The sequence below is a fragment of the Hippoglossus stenolepis genome, chromosome 1 (assembly GCF_022539355.2).
Source record: "Hippoglossus stenolepis isolate QCI-W04-F060 chromosome 1, HSTE1.2, whole genome shotgun sequence".
Taxonomy (NCBI): domain Eukaryota; kingdom Metazoa; phylum Chordata; class Actinopteri; order Pleuronectiformes; family Pleuronectidae; genus Hippoglossus; species Hippoglossus stenolepis.
In genome coordinates, this window is record NC_061483.1 from 32,358,570 (window position 1) to 32,380,814 (window position 22,245).

Genomic DNA, 22,245 nt, shown 5'->3' on the forward strand with positions numbered 1-22,245 from the left:
AACTGTCAATTGAAAAAGCAAGAAAAAACAGGTAGAAAATGTTTCAGGTAAGGAGCTGCTCACAATGTTTAGTTCTTTGGTGAAAGCCAGAGTCAGAAAGAATTTTATATTTTAGTCTTTGATGAAAACTGAAGAAGAGTTTCTGTCTCTGTGCTGTTTCACCAAAGTTGTTTATACTGTGCTGTGTTTCTGTGGGTCCTTTTTAAAACTTTTGATGAATTTGAATTTCAATGTTGGGGCTTACGGACACTTGGATGACTCCACAAGAGCAGTATGGAGGCATTTCATGTTTATTTCAGTTTTTTTTTAAGTTTGAACAATCTGTCACTATACAGTATATTTCAATTGTATTGGATTTCGTTTTGTGGACTCAAACATGTTCAAGGCAGGCCAGAACAACCATCAGGCCATCAGGAAATGTTCCAGTCCTCCCAATGTGCAGTATAGTTGTAGTGTATGAATGTGTGTGTGAATGGGTGGATGGCAAAACTATACTGTAAAGTGATTTGAGTCTTCATCAAGACGTAAAAACGCTATATATAGAGAGAACATTTACAATATTCAACTTCACACATTTGGTAAGATTTTGTAAATTGTTTTGGGGAAGATGTAAAAGAAACTCTTATTTGGTTATTTTCATTCAGTCTGTCGACATGCTTATGTGGCATACTGTAGACCTACAATACATTGATACAGAATAAATTAATATTTATTTGATGTCAGTACAGGTTAGCTGCATTTTTTATTGTACTTCTACGTGAGTTTTTGTAGTGATGAGACTAGACAGGATAAGCCATTGGCTGCAGTACCAACTTTGGTCACTATAGGTGGTCGGCGATGTAGCCCAGTCACGGGTAGAAGTTGAAGTGAAGAAGAAAGTTGTTCGTCGTTGCTGCTTTGCTAAAGACGTAGGTAGGTCAGTGGTGAGCGTAGATTGTATATAGTGCAAAGCGAGTGTTGCTTAGAAACTATCAGACATGGACAACCGATGTCTGCACCGGGCTTCGTCAGAAAATCAGGAGCATCCTGTCTATACTGGCGGCTTTCTGGAGAACTCATACGTCGACAACAGGCACACGTCAGTGGCTCCTGAACCGACTCAGTGTTCTCCTTCGCTGGGACAACTACAGCCGGATCACGCCGCTCCTCTATGGACTCCTTCACCAAGATTTGTTGCTCGCAATTTTTTTGCACCGTCTACCACAGGAGAGGGTTTGGGAGGGTATCGCTTGGACCTTCCATATGCATTTGACCCCTCCGTCCCTCCGCCTTCCTTCGGCTGCCCTCCACCTAGACACTTGGTGAACATAGTGCCTTCCGCCACGTTAAACGCGTTTACCAGCCTCCCGCAGCTTAGAGTTGGCCCTCCGGCCAACTCTGATGGTTTCCAGTCAGTGTTAGTTTCCGATGAGAATCGGCAGCAGGAATATGAAGATTACCGTGACCGGGGCCGGGTCATGGTCCTGAGAATGAAAACGAAAACCGCCCTTCAGAGGAAGCAGGATACACAGTGGCTCAGGCGGTTCTGTCAGAGCAGGGCTAAACTGTCGAATGTCACACAGATCCAGCAGCAGCATCGGTCCCACCGCTGTGACCATGTCCTGAGAGAGTCTTTGTACGGAGCAGTTCAGCTAGTCTCAGCGATTGAAGAAATGCAGCATTCTTTGAAAGATAACGTGGAGAATGACTGTGTATGGACAGACTCACAATTGACTGTTTTAAAAATGAAAAGAGAGTTCCAGGACATAGTGAAACTCCTCAGTGACATAGACTGTTTAAAGAAATTTAAAGCTAAACTGAGTCGTGTTGCTCAGAGGAGAGCCCGGGGCCTGAGGGCTAGTAACCTGATGCAGCAGGAGGAGAGAGACCGGCGGGAAGACATTTCTGAGAAAGAGGCTGCTATAGATATATGGAGGATGAAGCAGATAAATCAAGTACAGGAAAAGATGAAGGTAAGATAACGTGTCAACATAACATTCAAAGATGTAGTCACCTCAACTCTACAGCAAGCTTGTGAGCAAAGATAGTTAAAGGCGGATGTCACCTCTTCATATCATTGCAAATGTATCTGTAATTGTACATAGTATGATCATATTGTGGCGACCTTGTGTGAGAATGAAGAGGCGTGCACAGAGAACTTTCTTCCAACACTGGATCCCATCACAGACACCACATCCCATAGTCCCGGTGGCTGCACAAATGAACTCGAACACAACACTAACCAACCAACAAACACAAATACACAAAACCCACATGAACCAATTATGAACATCAACCAAATATCAGCCAAAACAGCTACACACCAAAAAAACAGTCCCATGAGCCCCTGCAACATGCAAATCAGAGCGACAGGCTCACCGATCGCTATAGTATGAAAGATGTTTAAATATTGAATCCCCCTCTCATAAGCCTCACAGTGGTTTTGTCCAGTGGTGTTGTGGTCCCTGGAGAAGTTGGTATAATCTTAAGGTATGCCTCAAATTTTTTTAAAGCGGCCAGTCCAGCAAAGGATAAACGTTGCCTGTTATAAACAGGGACATTTAAAGATCCCATATTTTACACCATTTTACTAAGTTTATATAGATCTCTGAGATCCCCTGAACATGTCTCTGAAGTTTCCTACTTAAAATACCCTTCAGATGCTGCATTCAAGGATGTCTGAATTTCCTATTTCAGCTCTTCTCCGAATAGGCTGTTTCTGTGTTTGGCGATTTTAATGCAAATGAGAAAATTACTTTTCACCTTCCCTAGCAACTAAAAATGTTATCTGGCGACTTTACCCTATTTTCTCCATTTTCGTTGTTGAGCAACAGCGAAATCACGTTCAATGATTTGTAAATGCCGTCACTTTTGCCTTTCTTAGCATTTGAGTGTTCCCAATGTTAGATCTGTAATTGTACTTCCGTGTGGTCACAGCGGCTCACCTATGTAGAATGAGCCACTTTAACTACACGGGAGTACATCTACAGATATAACACACATCTCAGCGATGTGATTGGAGGGCAGTGTGCATTGCAGTCGGACACGGACCTGAAACCCATGATCCTATGATGCCTATCGCCGTGCTTGTGGCACTGTGCACTCAGTAGCTATGTCTGAAAAGTCCATTCATCCCCATGCACTATATAGAGAATGACTAGAGGTTGTTTACTATATAGGGGATGAATGGACATCAGACATAGCCCGTTTGTATGAACAGAGAAAATTGGGCATATGGGAAAACATACATATACTAATTATTTTAGGCTACTGTCCTGTAACTACGTCTAAGGTACCGACATGGCTCAGTAACCTTCATGCATGGGTTTGCAAAGAGAAAGAGTGGGAGTCTGTGCCGGAGTTTAAAGGATGGCTAAAGCCATTCTTAGGAGATGCCTCACGTGTCTGATCTGCAACAGGTAAAAAAACCTTCCCATGACGGACTACTCCTCAAGGATAAAAACAAAATGTTTATAGAGTTCAACGAATTCTCAACGAGACTGAAAGCTTTACATAAGTAAAATAAAATGAAAAATCGCACCAAAAACTGTTGGCGTACTTAGTCAATCGCCCAACCCTATTGTGATTCTCCACAAGCTTGTAAATGCAGTGTATAATACTGTTGCAAAACACAACAATACAGGTGTATTATAGGCCGACACACCTTCATTACTAGCTGCAGAGCCTTATTTGGTTTAAATACAGCCCCTCAGCTCGACTCTGCAGCTGGTCAGTACACCTTTGAGGTACTAGAAACTTAGCAGCTAGGTGCTAATCAAATTACTTTACCCGACACACAAACCACAAACATGTCACTTTCGCCGCTGACAGATTTGTCTGAGACCAGCTAGACAGCCCTCTTGTCTGTACTTATATTGTCCATGAGGCTAAAGTTCACGAGAGGTTTTAAGTCCTGGGGCTCATTTTTGGGCTCTTACAGTAGGTCCTGCATCCGTGTAGCAGCCAATAATTTAGTAACTTGCCAATAACGTAATAACATTTCTGAACCAATAACGTAATACATTTCTGCCCATAAATTAATAAGTTATTACATAATGTAATAAGATATTACATTATTGGCTGGTTGTTACATTATTGACCGGGTTTTATAAATAAATGAGCCAATAATGTAATAATATATTAATAACACTTAATTTAAGTTTGATTTATTGGCTATAGGTGTCACAATTCCATGACACTTACCCTTACTGTTGTCTCTTTCGCTCTCTCTCTTTTATTTTCTAGGCATTAAGACTGTTTGTTTAACTTGATGGTTAGAATTATCTGTCCACTCTAGTTCCACATGAAGTGGCAGCACATGTGTTTTCAAACACAGACAATTACACATATGTTGTATTATATGAAATATATGCCTCTTTAAAGATGTTGTGTTCTCAAATAATTATCCATAATTGACCACTAGATGGCCATTAATTGAGAGGTTATCCATTCATGTGACTGACATTACACTTTCCTCAGTTGTCTGCAGACTTCCCTGCACACATGTTAAAAGGTAATCAATGATCTATTTTACTTTACTAAGTAAATACAGTGATTTAGTTGAAATTTCTGCACATGCATTCACATAACTTATATATTTAGTGCAAGAGGATATACAAATATTTGAGAACGTATTAATAAGAACTGATTAGTAGGCTAACTGTAGGATAATTATTAGCATTATTAGCTATTTCTGACAGTTTGATAATTCTAGTAACATGTAAAATACTTACCTGAGCTTGAAGTCTTAGTTCTTACAGAGAAATTGATGAAAATCCCAATTAACCATTGTATAAGAGCCAGGTGTTGAAATATTGTTGTTTATTTTGTATTTGTCATTTCTACACATCGATAACAATATAGAGAATTGCTAAATAGAAAGAGATTGGTAAGATGTTTATATAAGATATCTATGTATTGCCCTTTAACTGAAACCCTCTTTTGTACATAGGCATATGTTAGGTCATGTAATATCCTTAGTGTAGAGTTCAAAGAAGGGAATAATGTAGCTTAAAGGGTTGTAGAATGTTTGGTGGCACTTTCGAGTTTGGGGGTAAAACTGAATACACATACTCTTATTAGAAAAGAGGGCATGCACCGTCTGTAGTTTATCAAGACAAGGAGTTGACACTACAGTAGGGATAAAAAAAAAAGAAAGATTAGGCTTAGTCTTTTAACACCATTGCATGTATTTTACAGATCTGGAAAAATGAGAATACTGCAAACAATCTTTGTCCGCTCCTGTATCATTTGGGGATGTATCATCAAGGAGGAGTTCACATCCGGAGGAGAAATCCTTGTTTACTTTCGTTTTCGGAGCAGCTCCACATGAGTTTCTGACACACACACACACACACACACACACACACACACAAACACACCCTCTCTTTGTCGCTCTCTTTTCCTATTTACCATTGTAAATGTAGCTGATAGTGTAATTCACCTATACTGAGAGGTAATATTATAATAAGGACATGAAGAATGTTTGCTTGAACCAGGTCACGTTAAGTTTTTCACAACTAGTCAATACATCGCACCCAATACAGATCAACTTCCGTCGGTGACCCTTCACAATAAAACTCCCAAACACATACACTGCTTATGATGACAGGAAACACAAATTCAGTGACCAACCTTCCACAATAAGGCAACTAAAATAGCTTACGTAAATTACTTTTAAATAGCCAAACGTTACACTATAATAACTAACTTGATATAGATGATGATAATAATAAACATTTTAGTTCATTAGCTATATATTGCTTGTTGTGTCTTTTTCCTTCTATAGTATCGATAATCGTGAAACCATGATATTTCCTCTAAGATTTCGTATTGTGACATCCCTACTCTTATATGAGAAGAGTTAAAGAACGAGCCTGAAGCTCCTCTGACAGAATACTTAGTTCACAGTGTCATACATGAGGCCAAGGTCACAAAGAAATTCAGGACTTTGAACACGATCTGATAAATATATTAAAATAATTTCTGTACATTTGCTTCTCTTTGTTGGACCTCATCCCATCAGAACGAGCATTCTTTAAGTGCTGCACAAGCGCTTCCAGTGATGTCTAAACAGCACGAACAGTCTGCAGGCTACTGGCTACCCAGTGTACATCCAAGACTCTGCTCATGCAAAGACGTTTTGAGCCTACTTCAGCTACTGCAACTACGAGTTCATGCAAATTTTAGTTTGACATGCTATGCAGAGAATATGGCTTCTGCATAGGGGTGTGCGATATATATCGTCTACAATAATATCCTAATTGTTGTTTTAATGAGGTGCTAGCTCACGTTATTGAGATAATGATGATCCATGCGCCAGGCATTCATGCTCTGCATGTCAATATATTTGGCCGATCAGATGGAGCCCTGCTGCTCTAGATGATAAATGAGAGACATTCAGATCATTGACGTGTTTTTACGTTTTTAAGTTGGAATTTTCCACCAGCTGACGTTATTGTGACTTTAATTACTATATATATATATACTCACATTAGCCTTTTTAATGCCTCCGGGCCGGCTACAGACAGTGGCCGGAGGCATTATTTCTTCGGATTGTCCGTCCATCCGCACGTAAGTCTGTCTGTCCCATTCTCATAAATTCAATATCTCAAGAATGCCTTGAGGGAATTTCTTCAAATTTGGTACAAATATTCACTTGGACTCAAGGATGAAGTGATTTGATTTTGGTGGTCAAAGTTCAAGGTTAAGTGGCCTCACAAAGCACATTTTTTGCCTTGTGAACCCCATTAAAGAGTCATTTTACATTTGGCACAAACATTTATTTGGACTCAAGGAATAAATGATTTGATTTTAATAGCCAAAGGTCAAGGTCATGGTGGCCTCATAAAATGTGTTTGTTTTTCTTAAATGTGATATCTTAAGATGAGCCAAAAGGAACGTCTTAAAATTTAGTGCAAACATTCACATGGACTCAAAAAATGAACTGATTTAGATTTTGGTGGTCGAAGGTCAAAAGGTGTAGGTCACATGACCTTTAGTTTTTTTTAATGCAATATATCAGGAAAACCCAAAGGGAATTTCTTCCCATGTGGCAAAAACTTCCACTTGGACTCAAGGATGACCTGATTAGAATTTGGTGATAAAAGACCAAAGGTCAAGGTCACTGCGACCTCACAAAGCACATTTTTTACCTTGTGTAAAATTTTTTAAAAAAAAAGAATATATATCTTGCTGATCTCCAATCAGTTACATATCTGAAGTGCAGTAAACTAAAGGAGAACAAATATCTGCCTCTACCACTTTAAAAATATTTAGTTAAATCAAAGTCGTAATATACGTAATAAACATGTGAAGTGTAATCCATCAATGGCAGGGATCAACATGTAACTGTTAAACATTGCCTCCTTCTTTGGATCCCCATCTTGTTAGGCACACTGAGTTATGAGGGTGTACTCAGGAAGTTTGATCTCCCTCTGGGCTTCAGTCATTGCTGCCTTCTTCTTCCAACTAGGGGAGAAGTGCCTCACAAGCTTCTTGCACAGCCCCTCAAACACGTTTTGCCTTGTGACTGTAATATTTCAGGAACATCTCAAGGGAATTATTTTTCAAATTTGGCACACATGTTAACTTGGACTCACTGATAAACCGATTCGATTTTGGTGGTCAAAGGTCAAGGTCACTGTGGCCTCAAAAACATGTTTTTGGCCTCTTGAATGTGAATCCCAACCATGACTTGAGGGAATTTCGTCAAATTTTTATCAGTTGTCACTTGGACTTACAGATAAAATGATTGCATTTCATTGGTCAAAGGTAAATGTCACAGTGACCTTATATGAATCTAATAAAAAAAAAAGCTGGAATATGTACATAGAAACTGCACTGGTTGGCGGGGGCATACAACCGCTGTGCAGTAATTCTAGTTCTGTCACAAAGATGATGAGGAGAATACAGGTTACTGTGTTTGTGTATCAGGAGCAGGAACTGAAGCTGACCGCAGACCTGGTCCTCTGTGAGGTGAGGAAAAAACAGGCAGATGTCAAGAGGATGCAGGACATTCTGAGATCTCTGGAGAAACTGCGCAGGCTAAGGAAAGAGGCAGCATCCAGGAAAGGTAAGGGGAACATCTATCCTGTCTTCATCCCCTCCAGTCCCTTCATCAGTCTGTTGTGATGGAGAGACAGAGAGTCAAAGTGTTACATTTCAGAGGGAGAAAATAGTTTTGTGTCGTCTCAGACTGCATTACTTGTGGAAAAATATATTTAATCATGAAATCTCATAGATAAAGTGTCTCAAAAGGCAGTCGTCTAATTGCACAGAAAAACAGAGACATCCCTGTGGAGCAGCCTGAAAAGTGTGTCTGTGTGTTTAAGGTATCATCTCAGAGCAAGAATGTGATAAGGCATTCAGCAGTCGACTGGAGTGGCTGAGGAGTGTGATGAAAAGACGGACAGTGGTTTACTCAGCAGAGGAAAAAGCTCTGATGGTGATGCTGGAAGGAGAGCAGGAGGAGGAGAGGAGGAGAAAGCAGGAGGGACGAGTGAAGGAGGAGAGCGAGACACAGTTAAAGAACAAACAGAGAGTGCATACCATTCTATTTGGAGGTAATATTTTACCAACGGCATGATTGAGTCACATGTGTGTGGTTATGGTTAATAATTTTTTTATTGTTTGATTCCTAGATGATGATGTTGATGCAGTCCTGCAGCCATTCAGAAAATATTATACCCAGGCTCAACGCTCACTGCACGCTTTATTACAAGTCAGGTGAGGCACATTAAATTGTTAATCCAATCTAATGCTGTTGTGTCATACTGCAGTAGGGTTAATTTTGTTTATGAATACTAAGAAATATATAATTGTCAATGACCATTTTTCCATGATTAAGAGCAGCAACACAACATGAACACACTGACAATAGTGTTAGACATAACCTAGCTTACACTGGCTGTAAGAGCTCAGAAAACATACACCGGAGGGAAAAATGCAAAAATACAGGACCTTTGGTCCCAATTTAATTATAATGACAGAACCTTGATTGTGTAGTTTTGTCAGAAGAAAAACCCTGAAGCAACAAAATCATTGGGAAACAAAACATAAAGAAACACCTTAAAGGGGTAGTTCACAGAAAATGTTAAGTCACTCATTATCTACTCACCACTATGGTGATGGAGGGGTGGGTGAAGTGTTTAAATCCACAAAACACTTTTGGAGTATTAGGGGTAAACGGCGTTGCAGCCAAATCCAATACAATTGAAGTAACTGGTGAGTGAAAAATAACAGAAAATAAACATAAAATGCTTCCACACTGCTGACCCCCTGTGGGGTCATCCAAGTGTCTGTAAGCCCCGACATTCAAATTTGTCTCCTCTCATATCTTTCTTCTGGAGCCACGTTCACATACCACACACCGCACACACTGCATACACTGCATACAAGCTCTCGCCCAAGGGTACGCGGTAGCATTGCTACTTCCACTAGAGGACATTTAGGCTTAAACATGGTCGTTTTGAGTCAAATCTGAATGTCTGGGCTTAAGGACACTTTTTATGTTTGAAGAATCGCTCACCAGTTGGGTGAACTATCTCTTTAAGGTACCACACAGAAACTGAGGAAATGCATTATTGGATTTGTTGTGATTTGAAGACGCAATTTGGTCAATATTGATCAAATTTCAGTCAGTGGGGCGGGGCCGTGTGTCTCCGGACTGAGTTAAACACGTCTTCTACGTCCTCAGATAAACTACAGCAGTGGTTGGCCTCACTAGATAATTTTGATAATTCAAAAATTTTTATTTCACCATATTGGATTGACGGACATTCACGAGTGCTGATATCCGTCTCCTTGGAAATTCAAAAAAGGCCTTTTTGCATTGATTACCCTTACCATCCCCTCCCATCTCTCTCTCCCCCAAACAGTCTGTCTGTCCCATTCTTGTGAACACAATATCTCAAGAATGCCTTAAAGGAATTCATTCAAATTTGGTACAAACTAGGGGTGCATGATATTAGGAAAACATGCGATAAAGATGTTGAATATTGCGTTGTTGAGTTTGAGTTTGTTGAGTTTTCACATTTAACATATTACAGAAATATACCCCACATCCCCTCCCAACTTCAAACCCAAGTTTCATGCCTGAGGGAATATCACATGGAGGTCTGGTTCATTACAAACAGATATATACATTAGAAAGAGAAGAAAAAATTTATAAAATAGAAAAGACATTGAATTAGAGAATAATTCGTTCATACAAAGTCTATTACTAGCAGAGGTCAAATGAGGGACAGATGATACACAAAACATAGCCCAAAACAAACAGACTTTAAAGTAAGAAAAATAAATAATTAATAACAGTAGTAATAGTAGTCATACTTTTATAATAATACCAAAGAAACATGACAAGGGAGTGCATTGCTAGCTTGACCTAAGGTTCTGAAAGTATTTCAGGAAAGGTCCCCACACCCTTTGGAACTTATTATTGGAGCTATAAACTGAGTAGCGGATCTTTTCAAGTTGAAGACATACCATGATGTCCCTCAACCACTGAGCGTCAGTGGATGGAACAGCATCCCTCCACCTAAGAAGAAGTATCGCTCCGCCTGGCTAGCAGGGAGGCAAAGGACAATGTGCGAGCCTTGGTTGGGGTCAGACATGTGTCGACATCTCCGGTTGTGCCGAAAAGTGCGACCAGAGGGTTAAGGGCCAGTTAAAGTTAAAAGTTGAGTTAAAAGATTAGGGACAGAGTTTGAAAAATGTCCCTCCAATATTTTCCTAGACTAGGACAAGTCCAGAACATGTGTATAAGGGAGGCCTCACCTGTTTTACATCTTTCACAGTAGGGGTTTGCATTAGGGTAGAAACGAGACAATTTGGCTTTGGACTGTGCACCACCTTTAACTGTAGTAGATAGGGATGCACCGATATGGAAATTCTTGGCTGATACCGATATTTAAAACAATAATCTAGCCGATACCGATATTTGTTTATTACTTGAATAATATGAAAAACAGAAAAAGTGACAAGTGTAACTTTCGATGCCATGTTGAAATCCTTGGTGGTATTACCCCCTCTTGAAATGTCGGCTGAACATGTCTTGCAAATTGCCAAACGGCGATCTTTCTCTGAGACAGTGAAGATATCCCACACAGCCGACCCTGCCGACATTGTCTCTGCTGTTTGTATGTAGTACCTGTTGTGCATGTGCACACCGGACCCGCATTTCTCTGCGCCGGTCAGCCCGCGATTCTCCGCTTGTTGTTGTATGTAACCCGTTCAATGTCGGGTGTCGGGGGTAAATGACGTATTCTCCAAGCAAGCCTTTAGCCCCCTCTCTCTCTTTTGATCTATATGACTGCTTGTGTGGCTGTAGTGGATGGGGAGAGGGGGACATTTAATTATGTGATTGGGAAAATTAAAACTCCAGGACAACAGAAGGGGAATACAAAGTATGGGATGCATATTTGATCATTTATATCATATAAAATATGTCATTTATATCGTTTAAAATCATTTTTCAGTCTGTTTCCTGGCGCGATACGCTCGCTCGCACGCCGAAACCATCGGTGAAGGGCGCTGGCGCGGCGCGGGCACATCGCAGCCCATGTGAACCGCACAAAGGTTTAACAGTGGGGTGGATGGGAGGCGCCTGGCTTTCCTTGGCGCTGCGCGGCGCGGCGCGGCGCGGCGCTTCAGCGCCCGGTGTAGACCCGGCGTCAGTGTACCATAATCTGGCTGCCAGATTGGCAGGCTGCAGAAAACATACCAATGAACATCGGCCAATGTTATCGGTGAAAGTCAAGTTTATTACCGATACGCCGATGGCAGTAAACGAGGCGAATATCGGCCGCTACCGATATACGGCCGATACATCGGTGCACCAATAGTAGTAGACAGTGACGGGCACAGAGGGATGTTGAATTAACCAGTTTGAGGATTGTGTCCCATACGTCTTTTGATATTGAAGAATTAAGGTCCTGCTCCCAGACGGTTAAAATTTATTTTTAGAGGAGCACTTCTTATATTTGTCAGCTTGTCGTATATAACTGAAATAAGACCTTTGCGCAATGGATGTAACCTAAGCAACACTGCAGCGGCGTTTGATTCAGGTGCCTCAGGGAAACTTGGCATCCTAGAGTTAAGAAAATGTCTGGTCTGCAGATATCTGAAGAAGTTAGTGTTCGGAAGGCCAAATTTTTCAGAAAGTTGCTTGAATGTTGCAAATCTTTTATTAATAAAAATATCCTTAAAACATGTGATAACCTTCCTCTGCCCCCCCCCCACCCCCACCCCACGAAACGCTGAGTCAAGTTATGACGGTTGGAAAAAGTGATAGGATAGAATAGGACTTGAGAGAGAAAAGAACATGAAAGCCAAAGTGTTTCCTGAACTGAGCCCACACTCTCGCAACTGGGTCCCCAAATAAGTTGTCTGGAGGAAGGGGGAGTGAGAATCCAACCAATGCTAAAATAGAAAGTCCCAGCTCGCTGTGAAAGTGTGACTAAAACATGATGGCTCATATTGTACATATTTCATATTTTATTATTTATTTTTGTTATTTTATATATTTTGTAAATCTTATATGCTTATATTTCTAATCTTGCATGGAGCTATTGGAACAAACACAATTTCCCCCTGGGATCAATAAAGTATTTCTGATTCTGATTGTGATTCTGATGCTAACTGCCCAGTAGTAAAAACTTGGGCAGCGACATACCTCCGTCACCCTTAGATTTTTGAAGATGGACTTTGTTCAACCGGGGGCGTTTGCCCTTCCAGATATAGGATGATATGAGTCTAGTGAGTGAAAAATTATTTAGGAATGAAAACTGGTATAGATTGGAAGACATTCAGAAATTTTGGAAGAATATTAATCTTAATAGATTGTTGATAGGGCCGACAACTGCGCCAGGCACTGTTTCACGTGGTGTAATAGGGAATGAAAATCTTCCCTAAAAAGACTCTTTTGTTTTCTTGTGACCGTAATGCCAAGGTAAGTGAAGGCTTTCTCCGCTATCTTAAAGGGAAGGGTGGTGTACTTCAACGCGAGAGACTCATCATTCACATGGAAAAGTTCACATTTATTCAGATTTAGTTTATATCCTGAAAACTGGCTGAATTGGGCGAGTATTGACAGCAACGAGGTAACTGGGCTAGATATGAAGAGCAAAAGATCGTACGCATAGAGGGACACTTTATGTTCAACTCCACTCCTCCAAATCCCTGAAATGTCTTGGTTACTGCGGAATGCGATTGCTAGCGGCTCTATGACCAAATCAAAAAGTAATGGGCTTAAGGGGCAGCCCTGACGAGTGCCTCGCTGGAGGTTGAAAGGCTGCGACTGCTGGGAGTTTGTGAGGATTGAAGCCTTAGGGCACATATTTAATAATTTTATCCAAGTGATGAAATTAGACCCAAAGTGGAATTTTTCCAAGATTGCAAAGAAGTACTTCCACTCCACACGGTCAAATGCCTTTTCAGCATCCAGGGAGTCCTCAACCTCTGAATTGCATCAGAGGTTGAGGACAGAATATCAAACAGGCGGCCTGTATTAAAGTATGAGTAGCGGTTTTTGACAAAGCCAGTTTGATCTTCTGATACAATTAATGGTTATACGTTCTCCAAACTGCAGGCCAAAACTTTAGCCAAATAAGAGGAGCACTCATTTGGGTCTTTGCAATGAGTGATACTTGCTTCTTAAAATGATGGTGGAAGTTTAGCTTGTTTAAATTAATCTGACAGCTAAACTTTGTGATGGAAATTTGACCTGGTAGTCCAGGCAAAGTAGCGTTTTACGACAGACTAATTGTAAAAAAAATATTTTGCAGCTTAGATCATTTCTATGAGGTGTCCAGAACAACATACTAAAAGTCCTAAGAAATCCTAGTTGAGGAAATATGTTAAATTCTCATCAATCCGAGATGTGTGCCAATAAGGCCAGGCAACAATACACCCCAATGGGGCTATTTTTTTCCTTTACTCCTATCAAAATGAAACTTTACACAATGAAAGTACCCATGAAAAGTAAATTTTTTTGTATTACAAGTTTCTTTTGAAATGAATTTGAATATGCACATGAGCTCCACACTTATTGAATATGTCCTAATTTGCATAGGCAGAAACACCATTCATATGTATGACAAATACATCGGCCCAATCTTCATCCAATCATCCTACTGCCAATGGGTGATGGCAATGCTGCTTTTAGACTGGCCTCTAACCTGAAAACTGCCTGGCTTGGTAGTACCTGCCAGGGGTATAACCCCCGCCGGCATAGTCTTCAGGGTCACGGAGGCACACAAGCCTCCCCACCACGACAAGGTAGCAACAACAGGGGAGGGTTTTTTTTGGTGTTTTTTATTTTATTTTATTCATTTATTTATTTTTTAAGTTTTTTTTAATGTTTTTTGTTTTTTTTTTAATCCAGCCTGGATCCTCGACCCCTTCTCTGTGGCTCTTGGTTCTGGCACCCCCTATATCAGTTCCTGGTTAGTTCTTCCCCTCTGGGTCATATTCATCTGATAAATCAGGCAACTGTGAGTTTGTGTAGCTAGTACCACGACATTCTCCGCAAATGGCAGTGCAAGGGAGTCCATGTTTTTTGCATGTGCATCTCTTTGTGCTGCAGTCTTTCTTGCAACTACAGCGGACTACATCTAGTATTTCTGGTGGTGCCGCAGGCTGATCGGTCATTATTGGCATAAATCTCCCATCCAAAACATGCCACCCCCAGTCTTTTGGGTCCATACGTTCACTTCCCCCTTTCCACTCCATCATTTGGTAAAAGACCTGAAGACTATGGAACTTTGCAGCTGTTGACGTTGGAGGGAGAGTTTGAGGTTCCACTGGAGATGAGTTCTGAGTTACTTTATCACAGAATCGCCTGTATCTCAGCATATCCAGTGATTCATCTTTTTCGCCCCCATACAGTGATACTAGAGCTTTTTCACCTGCTGCAATGATGATGCCTTTTCCCACATTTTCCTGTGACTGGCTGAACACCTTAGCTTGTTCGAGAAAGCTAGTGTCATTCTTTACTTTTTTCAGTACCATTCCCTTTCCTATGCCAAATGGACGAGACGTAGAATCACAGCCTAAAATGGCATGGATAAAGAGGAGATTGTCACACACCTTGGGACCAAGTAACTCCTTCGTCTGCTTTATGCACCATATCCGTCTTGTTTTTGTTGCTTTCTTTGGTTCTGGTGCCAGAAACATCTCCTGTGCATTCAGATCAGCATGATGCAACAAGAGTACTAACAAGTCTGTGTCATCACCTACTAAGACTGTGTCTTTTGTTCTGGCAGAGGCAATGGCAGTTTGGACAATGAGCACATCTGCATCGTGCTTTGCATGGTCTGTGATACACCCAGCCCTCTCAAGTTTATCACTGAGATAAACCAAGAACCGTTGTTTGTTTTCCTTATTGTTAAGGAACTGGTCCTTTTTGGATTGGATGATCATGTTGTGGTGGCAGTTTCTGTTTAATAATGATACTCTATTGTATAATAATACACACATCACATTGTCTCTCGGAAAGTTCAACTAAAACACCTGCAGGTGGGCTCACCCCACACAGCCACCTAGTGTGACGTGTATAGAATGAGCACAGAGCACAGGAGAATCACTTCACTTATACAATCAGAAGCCCCTCCCTGCGAGGAGCCAAAAGGTATTCTTCAGTCTCTTGATGTCTGACCAGGTTGGGCAGAGTTCCTGTCTCAGATCTCTGTCCCAGACCCCTGGTGTGACCTCTATCTTCATTTACAACATCAAAAGACCCCAGTCCTGTATACAATGCAGAGTTCCCCTCACCCATCTCTATCAGACACACTAAGTAACACCCCTGCAGTGAAGCATTTGCTAAGACACATGTGGGGGCCATAAACACTTATAGTCCCCTCTGCAACTTTTGTAAGTCACAGAAACACATTTGTTATCTACTTCTTCTAAATACATATCTGTTCTTCTATTAAACATTACACAAATGCAAAATCTGCCATTACAATGTCACCAGAGAAGTGTACAGTCACACCGGGAGTAACACCTGTTCGACGCAGTTGAGTGGCGTCTTTTATTGTTGGTTCTTCTTTGTAGCCATCAAAGACTATGACAGTAGCCGTACCATATTTCTGTGTGACATATCTGACATACATTTCACACACACTGTCATAAGTGGACCCTTGTGGCCATGGTAGACGATGTAGTAATGCACCCCCATCAAGGACATGCTGGACATCACTGCTGGGTTGTCTTTGCTGCTGCTCAATAGATTTCCAGAGGACATCGGCAAGAATTGCCTTGTTTGCCTGTAGGAGGAGGTAGGATGATTCAAACAAAGCAGGCGGGTGACTGCAGAGTTCATACTTGAACAGTGATGGCAAATCTTCACAACGGTCTCTCACTGCTACAAGCCGCTGGAATAACAGCTGTGGATCCACTACCACTGTCTCTCCTTTGATCTTGACAGTTGATCTAGATGCAAGTGTCACTGCTTGGTCAGCTTTCCTGAAGGTGAATTCCTCCACTGGTTTCCCTACCATAGAATCCAAAATCTTGCACCCAATTTCCCTTGATTTCTCAACATTGACTCCCTGCTGGGCTGTCATACCATTAGCAATGGTGTGCAGGGAAGGGTTCTCAGTGAATGGGTCTTTCTCTTTGAGTTAGGTGACCAGGGCAAGAGTGTCACTGACATCTCTAGTCTGCCTGGCCTTGGACAGGTCTTTATGTTGGTCGCTGGTCTCATATGAGACACCCGTGAAGAACTGCATAGCATTGTTGATGTTTCCACATGCTGGCATTGAGAGGACCCACACCAAGCGTTGAGTCTCTGTAAATCCTTTTCCTCTTGTTAAGCCTCCATGTGTTTTTACACTTCTCATGAGCACCTGCTCAATAATGAGATCAGTGGACAGTCCAGCCCAATACCTGTTGCTCCGCCTCACTACGTGAAATCCCTCCTCAAATTTCTTGTGGACATCTGGATGTGTTTCAGGTAGGCCTGTCATCATTTGCAGGTATACATAGGCTGACTTTGCATATAGTCTGTGTCCAGAAGCGGCAAAGTAGGGTAGCATATCATGAACACACTGAAGGTGCAATCTCCAGTTGCCTGTCCTCTCAGCTTTGATGAAGTTTCTCAGAATATCAATCATGTCCATGTACTGCAGCCAAAGCTGTGCTGTCCTCATGTGCATTGTTTCCTTCTTGTTGTTGAGTGCACTCTGGATTCTCTCCAAAACCTCAGCAGAACAAAGTTCTTCCATCGGCATATTAGAGGACATGACTTGGTCATATAGCTCACTTGCAATACTCAAGTCAGTTGTGACTGTTTCTTGGGTATCGGGAACTTCCTCATCTGGCTCAGTATCAGCGGCAGGCGTCATCTCAACTGGAGGTTGTTCTACTGTGTCTTTGGTTGGTAGTGGCACATTGTAAGCATCAGCCAGCAACATGGTGTTAAGTGCGGCATCCACTAGCATGTGACCACGAACTGCCCTGGACACAGCCTTGCCAGACATCATGTGGCACACTGTATTTCCAGCATACACCACCTCTAGTAGCTCCTCCAGTCCAGACCTTGCCATTAAATGTCCAATGCTACCCAAGAAGCTCATTTGCATGTGAAATCCCCCAAGCCTGAGGACTATTCGCTTGAGTTCATTGTTGCTTGGCTGAGACTGGATAATGGTCAAGGCTTTCCAGAAAAGGGGTTGGTCGAACGTCAGAACAGGGGTCACATCATACTGCAGAGCTTGAGTTTCCACAAACCTCAATGTTGAGTATATGCAGGATTCATCACTGGGATCATGATCAATCATTGGAAGGAATGTTACTGAAGCTCTCCCAGGGACTTCACCTAGATGCAGCATCTGCATCATACCAGACCATGATGGCCTTTGAGAGTGAAGGAGTAGGGCTGTCTTCCACAAAACATCCAGCTGTGATGTTTTGTTATCTGCTGGCAACAGAGCCAGTGGCTGATACACAATAGGTTCACGTATAGGAGGAATCTTAAAGTACTGAATGTTTATGCGACCAACCGCAGCAATATCTGCAGCAGTCACTTGGATCTTTGGAACAGGTTTGTTTTGTTGCATTCCTGGTGTAATATACCCATTCCATGGAACGTCCCAGTACCATCAATGGTTGCCACATTGTGGTCGACGTTATCTGCAACATATTGTATATGATGCTCTTCTGTGAATCCAGGGATCTCAGTCCCTTGTGCCACTGCTGCACTCTGTTCATATTTCATCACATCTGCATAGGAACAGGCAAAACCATGCTCATGGAGTGTGTTTACCAAAAAGCGTGACGCAAAATGGTGATGCATCTGGACCCCTAGGCCAAGCTGAAGAGGTGCAATCATCGTCCTTGGTCTTATTGCTTGCATGATGGACTGTCCGATTGATGCAACCTTTGTATCAATGTTTTTACCAGCAAACATATTCCTCAGTAGAACTTGTAGTGACTCTGGAACATAGCTTGCAGCAGCTGCAATGTCACTTGAGTCTGGGTAAGAATCGTTTAGGACTTCCAGAATTTGACATCACTTCCAATTAACTTTGCAGCGGTTTTAATTATATTCAGCTTCTCGTCTTCTGGATTCTTAGATTTTTGTTGCTTGTGAAATTCACGAAGAATTGAGTGGGCTGTGTCTCGCAAAGTGACCACACATTGATTTTCCAGGCCAGTCATTATTACTCTATCTCCAAATTGTTCCTTTATTTTAATTTTCATCCACTTTGCACAATATGGTTCACAACCTGTGTCTTGCAAGTACTCTGTCATCTTTACCATAAGGTCTTGAATAGTAATTTGTTCATCATCGTATTCTCCTAAAAAGTTTGCCACCTTTTAGGAATGCTGTTCTCTCATAATCTTCAGGTCTTCCGACTTTGAATCTTTTGGGTTTGTTGCCAGGGTTTGCAGAGAATTGACTCGGAATATTCTTCATATTTCGAAAGTTAGTGTTGCATATGTTGTGGTACATTGCATCGGCTGCATGAAGGTCATGGACAGATGATATTCTCCCCAAAACTGTATCAGACCATTCATCGTTCCTTAAGTGGCAAACCTGCACAATCCTTTCCTGGAAGTCTCCTGTTCTTACTGGGTAGATATCAATTTTCTCTCTCTGCTTATTTTTATTATCTATTTCAGTTGGTTGTCCACAGAACAAGCAATGCTCTTGAAAATTGAAGTTCTGTTCTGAGTGGAGATTATGTTTGATTTGTGGTTGTTGCAAAGATGGTATTACATTATCACGTACAATATTTTCTGCTTTACAATAGCTGCGGCGGCATTCGATGTGTACTCTGTCTCCAGGAATTGTCACTAAGCTACTTCCACGTTGAGCACTGGCACGGTTCACACCATTGCTGCCTTTTGCTCGTAGAACAACTGATGTGTTTTCATCACTGAATGACTCGTTACATATTTTACACTTCTTCATTTCTCCCTGTTTACATACATTACACACTGCATAAACAAAACAGAAAAGAAAACAGTGTTGTCTAGCAATGAAATTAGGCCCAATAGAATTTGCTAGTGCTAGCAAGCTAACGTTAGTTCGTTTCAGTAGGCTAGGCGATGCTACTTCAAGATGAAAAGTAGTTTTGGCCTTAAGCAAAATGTGTCTACAGTAAAATGTCTAGTTAGAAAGGAGTTGGTAACTTAAAATGTTCCGATTGGGTTACTGGCACACATCTTGGATTGATGAGAATTAAACATATTTCCTCAACTAGGATTTCTTAGGACTTTTAGTATGTTGTTCTGGACACCTCATAGAAATGATCTATGCTGAAAAAAATTCTTTTACAATTAGTTCTATTTTTGGCTCCAAAATGAGTTACTTTGCCTGGACTATGGTGAGACGTCGGAAATTAACAGGTTAGAGAGAATAATAGTCTTTTAAGTATACTTTATTCCTTGCAAGGAAGGTCAGACAATCATACAGCATGTGAAGAGCATTCTGCAGAGGGAATGACAAAGAAACAGTTGCAGGCGTGTGCTTTTTATGCAGATGCAGTGAAGAGATGTGTGTGTGTGTGTGTGAAGAGTTGAACTGTGTGTGTGTGTGAGAACTGTGTGTGTATGTATGTGAACTGTGTGTGTGTGTGTATGCATGTGAACTATGTGTGTGAACTGAGTGAATAGTAAAATCCCAGGAGATAAGACACAGACAAATGCTGAAGGCCTCCTGGCCAAGCCAAGACCCAGACACAGGTTGAAGGCCTCTTCGAGGTCTTGGTGGGGGGAGACGAGCACAGTCTCAGATTTGTGGCCCTGATGTCATCTTAGCAGTTACACAAGCAGAAATAGTATGCATAAGCAGAGATAATATATAGTGTGATATAATGGTAACATTTTCCATTACAACTTAGTTGAGGGGAAATCAGGAAAGAAAATAATTTAAAGAATTCTACAGGAAATCCATCGGGTCCCAGGTTCGGAGGCTGGACTGGTACCGGCTGGGTGGGGCTGAGAGAAGACTGCGATTCCAAGATGACATCATACAGAGAGAAAGTAAAAGAAAAAGTCCGCAGAGTGACTGTTTTCATACTTTGAGGGTACCTACTGACCCCTTTCAAGTAATAACAGATAGTAAAAGCCCAGAAATTGTTGGGCTTTAAGAAATCCTCCATCAAATTGTTTGTCATTGTGGAGTTCAGATGAGTCTGGAGTAGAAATTCCTGAATGTGTCATTAATTTCGGTGTGGTCAGAGGAGATGCTTCCATCCTCCCTTGCAATTTTTGTGGTGAACTGTTTTGCCCTAAATCCTCTCAGCTGATTAGCCAACAGTTTAGCAGATTTTTCATCATGGACGTAAAATAGACCCTTGCTCCTCAGAAGCTGGCGTTCAATTGGGTGTGTAGAGACGAGGTCAAATTCGGTTGGTAATTCCACTCGCTTTTTGTATAACTCTGGGTCTTTAGCATGAGCATAGTGCAGGTCTATTTCTTTAATTTGCTTTGTCAAATCAAGACGCTTATTATTGGCCTTCCTTTAGGTAGGAAATAATAAAAAAGGCTTTCAAAGTATCCCAAACAATCAAGCTGGAGGTTTCATGAGAAATGTTCGTGAGAAAAATTGTATCTGCTCTTCTATGAATTTCACAAAATCACTGTCCGGCAGTAGGGCAGAGTTAAAGTGCCAGTGTCTATTTGCTTTAGGAAGATCAGGGAAGCTCATTGCTAGTACTACAGGGCCATGGTCTGATATCACTATACTCTGATATTCGCAGGAGTAGGCAAATGTGAGCAAATCATTATCAATTAAGTAATCAATCCTGGAGAAGGTATGATGAACATGAGAGAAAAAGGAATACTCTCCTGCTTGGATGGAGTTAGCGCCACACGTCACAAATGCCATAATTGGATAGGAAGGACTTCAAGTTGCAGTGTATAGAATTTAATGACATAAAGTCACCACTTTATGTCAGTAAACTCTATACGTAACTTCACCAAGTTGTGTGTTGCAGCTGAACACCCCTCACCTCATTCTCCCCTTCCAAACATGACAGAGAACCTGTGGTAACCTCCAGTTGTCATAAAAACTCAAACGGTGTTTAGTTTGTCCAGTCTGGGCTACTACAAGATACATGGCGGCCTCCATAGAGAGGACCCCCCCTGATGTAAATATAAAGTATTTCAGTATAAAGGGTCCATTCTAGGGTAAACAAAACAACAATTTGTATAATTTAGCTGAAACACACTCGTGGAAACATCACTAGGATTATTTTATGTAAAATTTCTTTCAATAGATCCCGTTCTCCTAAATCTTACACACTGGACCTTTTTAATAAGTGAGGCAGATTTACTCAGAGTTCCAGGGTTAGGCGATGAAAGATCTAGCACTGGATCCAACCAGCAATTAAGATCACAGAATGAGAGAGTATGCGTTCAGATCAGGCATTAAAGAGAAGAGATGTTCAAAAAAGCGCACGTCGTCTGCATTGGGGGCGTACACCTTAGCGGGGAACCACCCTTGTATTATACAGTTTCCCCAAAACAATAACAAAACAACCGTTTATGTCCAATATCACACTGGGATGTTCAAAGGGAACATTTTGATTAATGAGGATTGAGACCCCCTTAGCCTTGGCCTGAAAGGTAGAGTGAAAGTGCTTCTAAGTCATAGAATGGATACATAAGGCAAGTATTAAATCTGGAGCAAACCATGGAAGACCAAGGCTTGTAAAGACCACCAGGACGGGGGAAAACACCCTAACATCCCGCAACAAGACAGCTGCCAAAAAAACCAGCAGCAAGCTCTTTAAACTCCCCATCGTATAGCAAAAA

The 22,245-nt window shown here is 41.4% G+C and overlaps 1 protein-coding gene across 1 annotated transcript in view; it reads left to right on the top strand.

The window, feature by feature from the left end:
- The first annotated feature begins 862 nt into the window (after positions 1-862).
- The window catches only part of pdcd7 (programmed cell death 7), a 36,499-nt gene continuing 15,116 nt past the window's right edge, over positions 863-22,245 (top strand). Inside the window, exons 1-4 of the mRNA XM_035163714.1 lie at positions 863-1,952; positions 7,915-8,053; positions 8,313-8,543; positions 8,622-8,706. Coding sequence (XP_035019605.1) covers positions 978-1,952; positions 7,915-8,053; positions 8,313-8,543; positions 8,622-8,706 — 1,430 coding nt within the window. The 5' untranslated portion in view covers positions 863-977. The remainder of the gene's footprint in view (positions 1,953-7,914; positions 8,054-8,312; positions 8,544-8,621; positions 8,707-22,245) is intronic.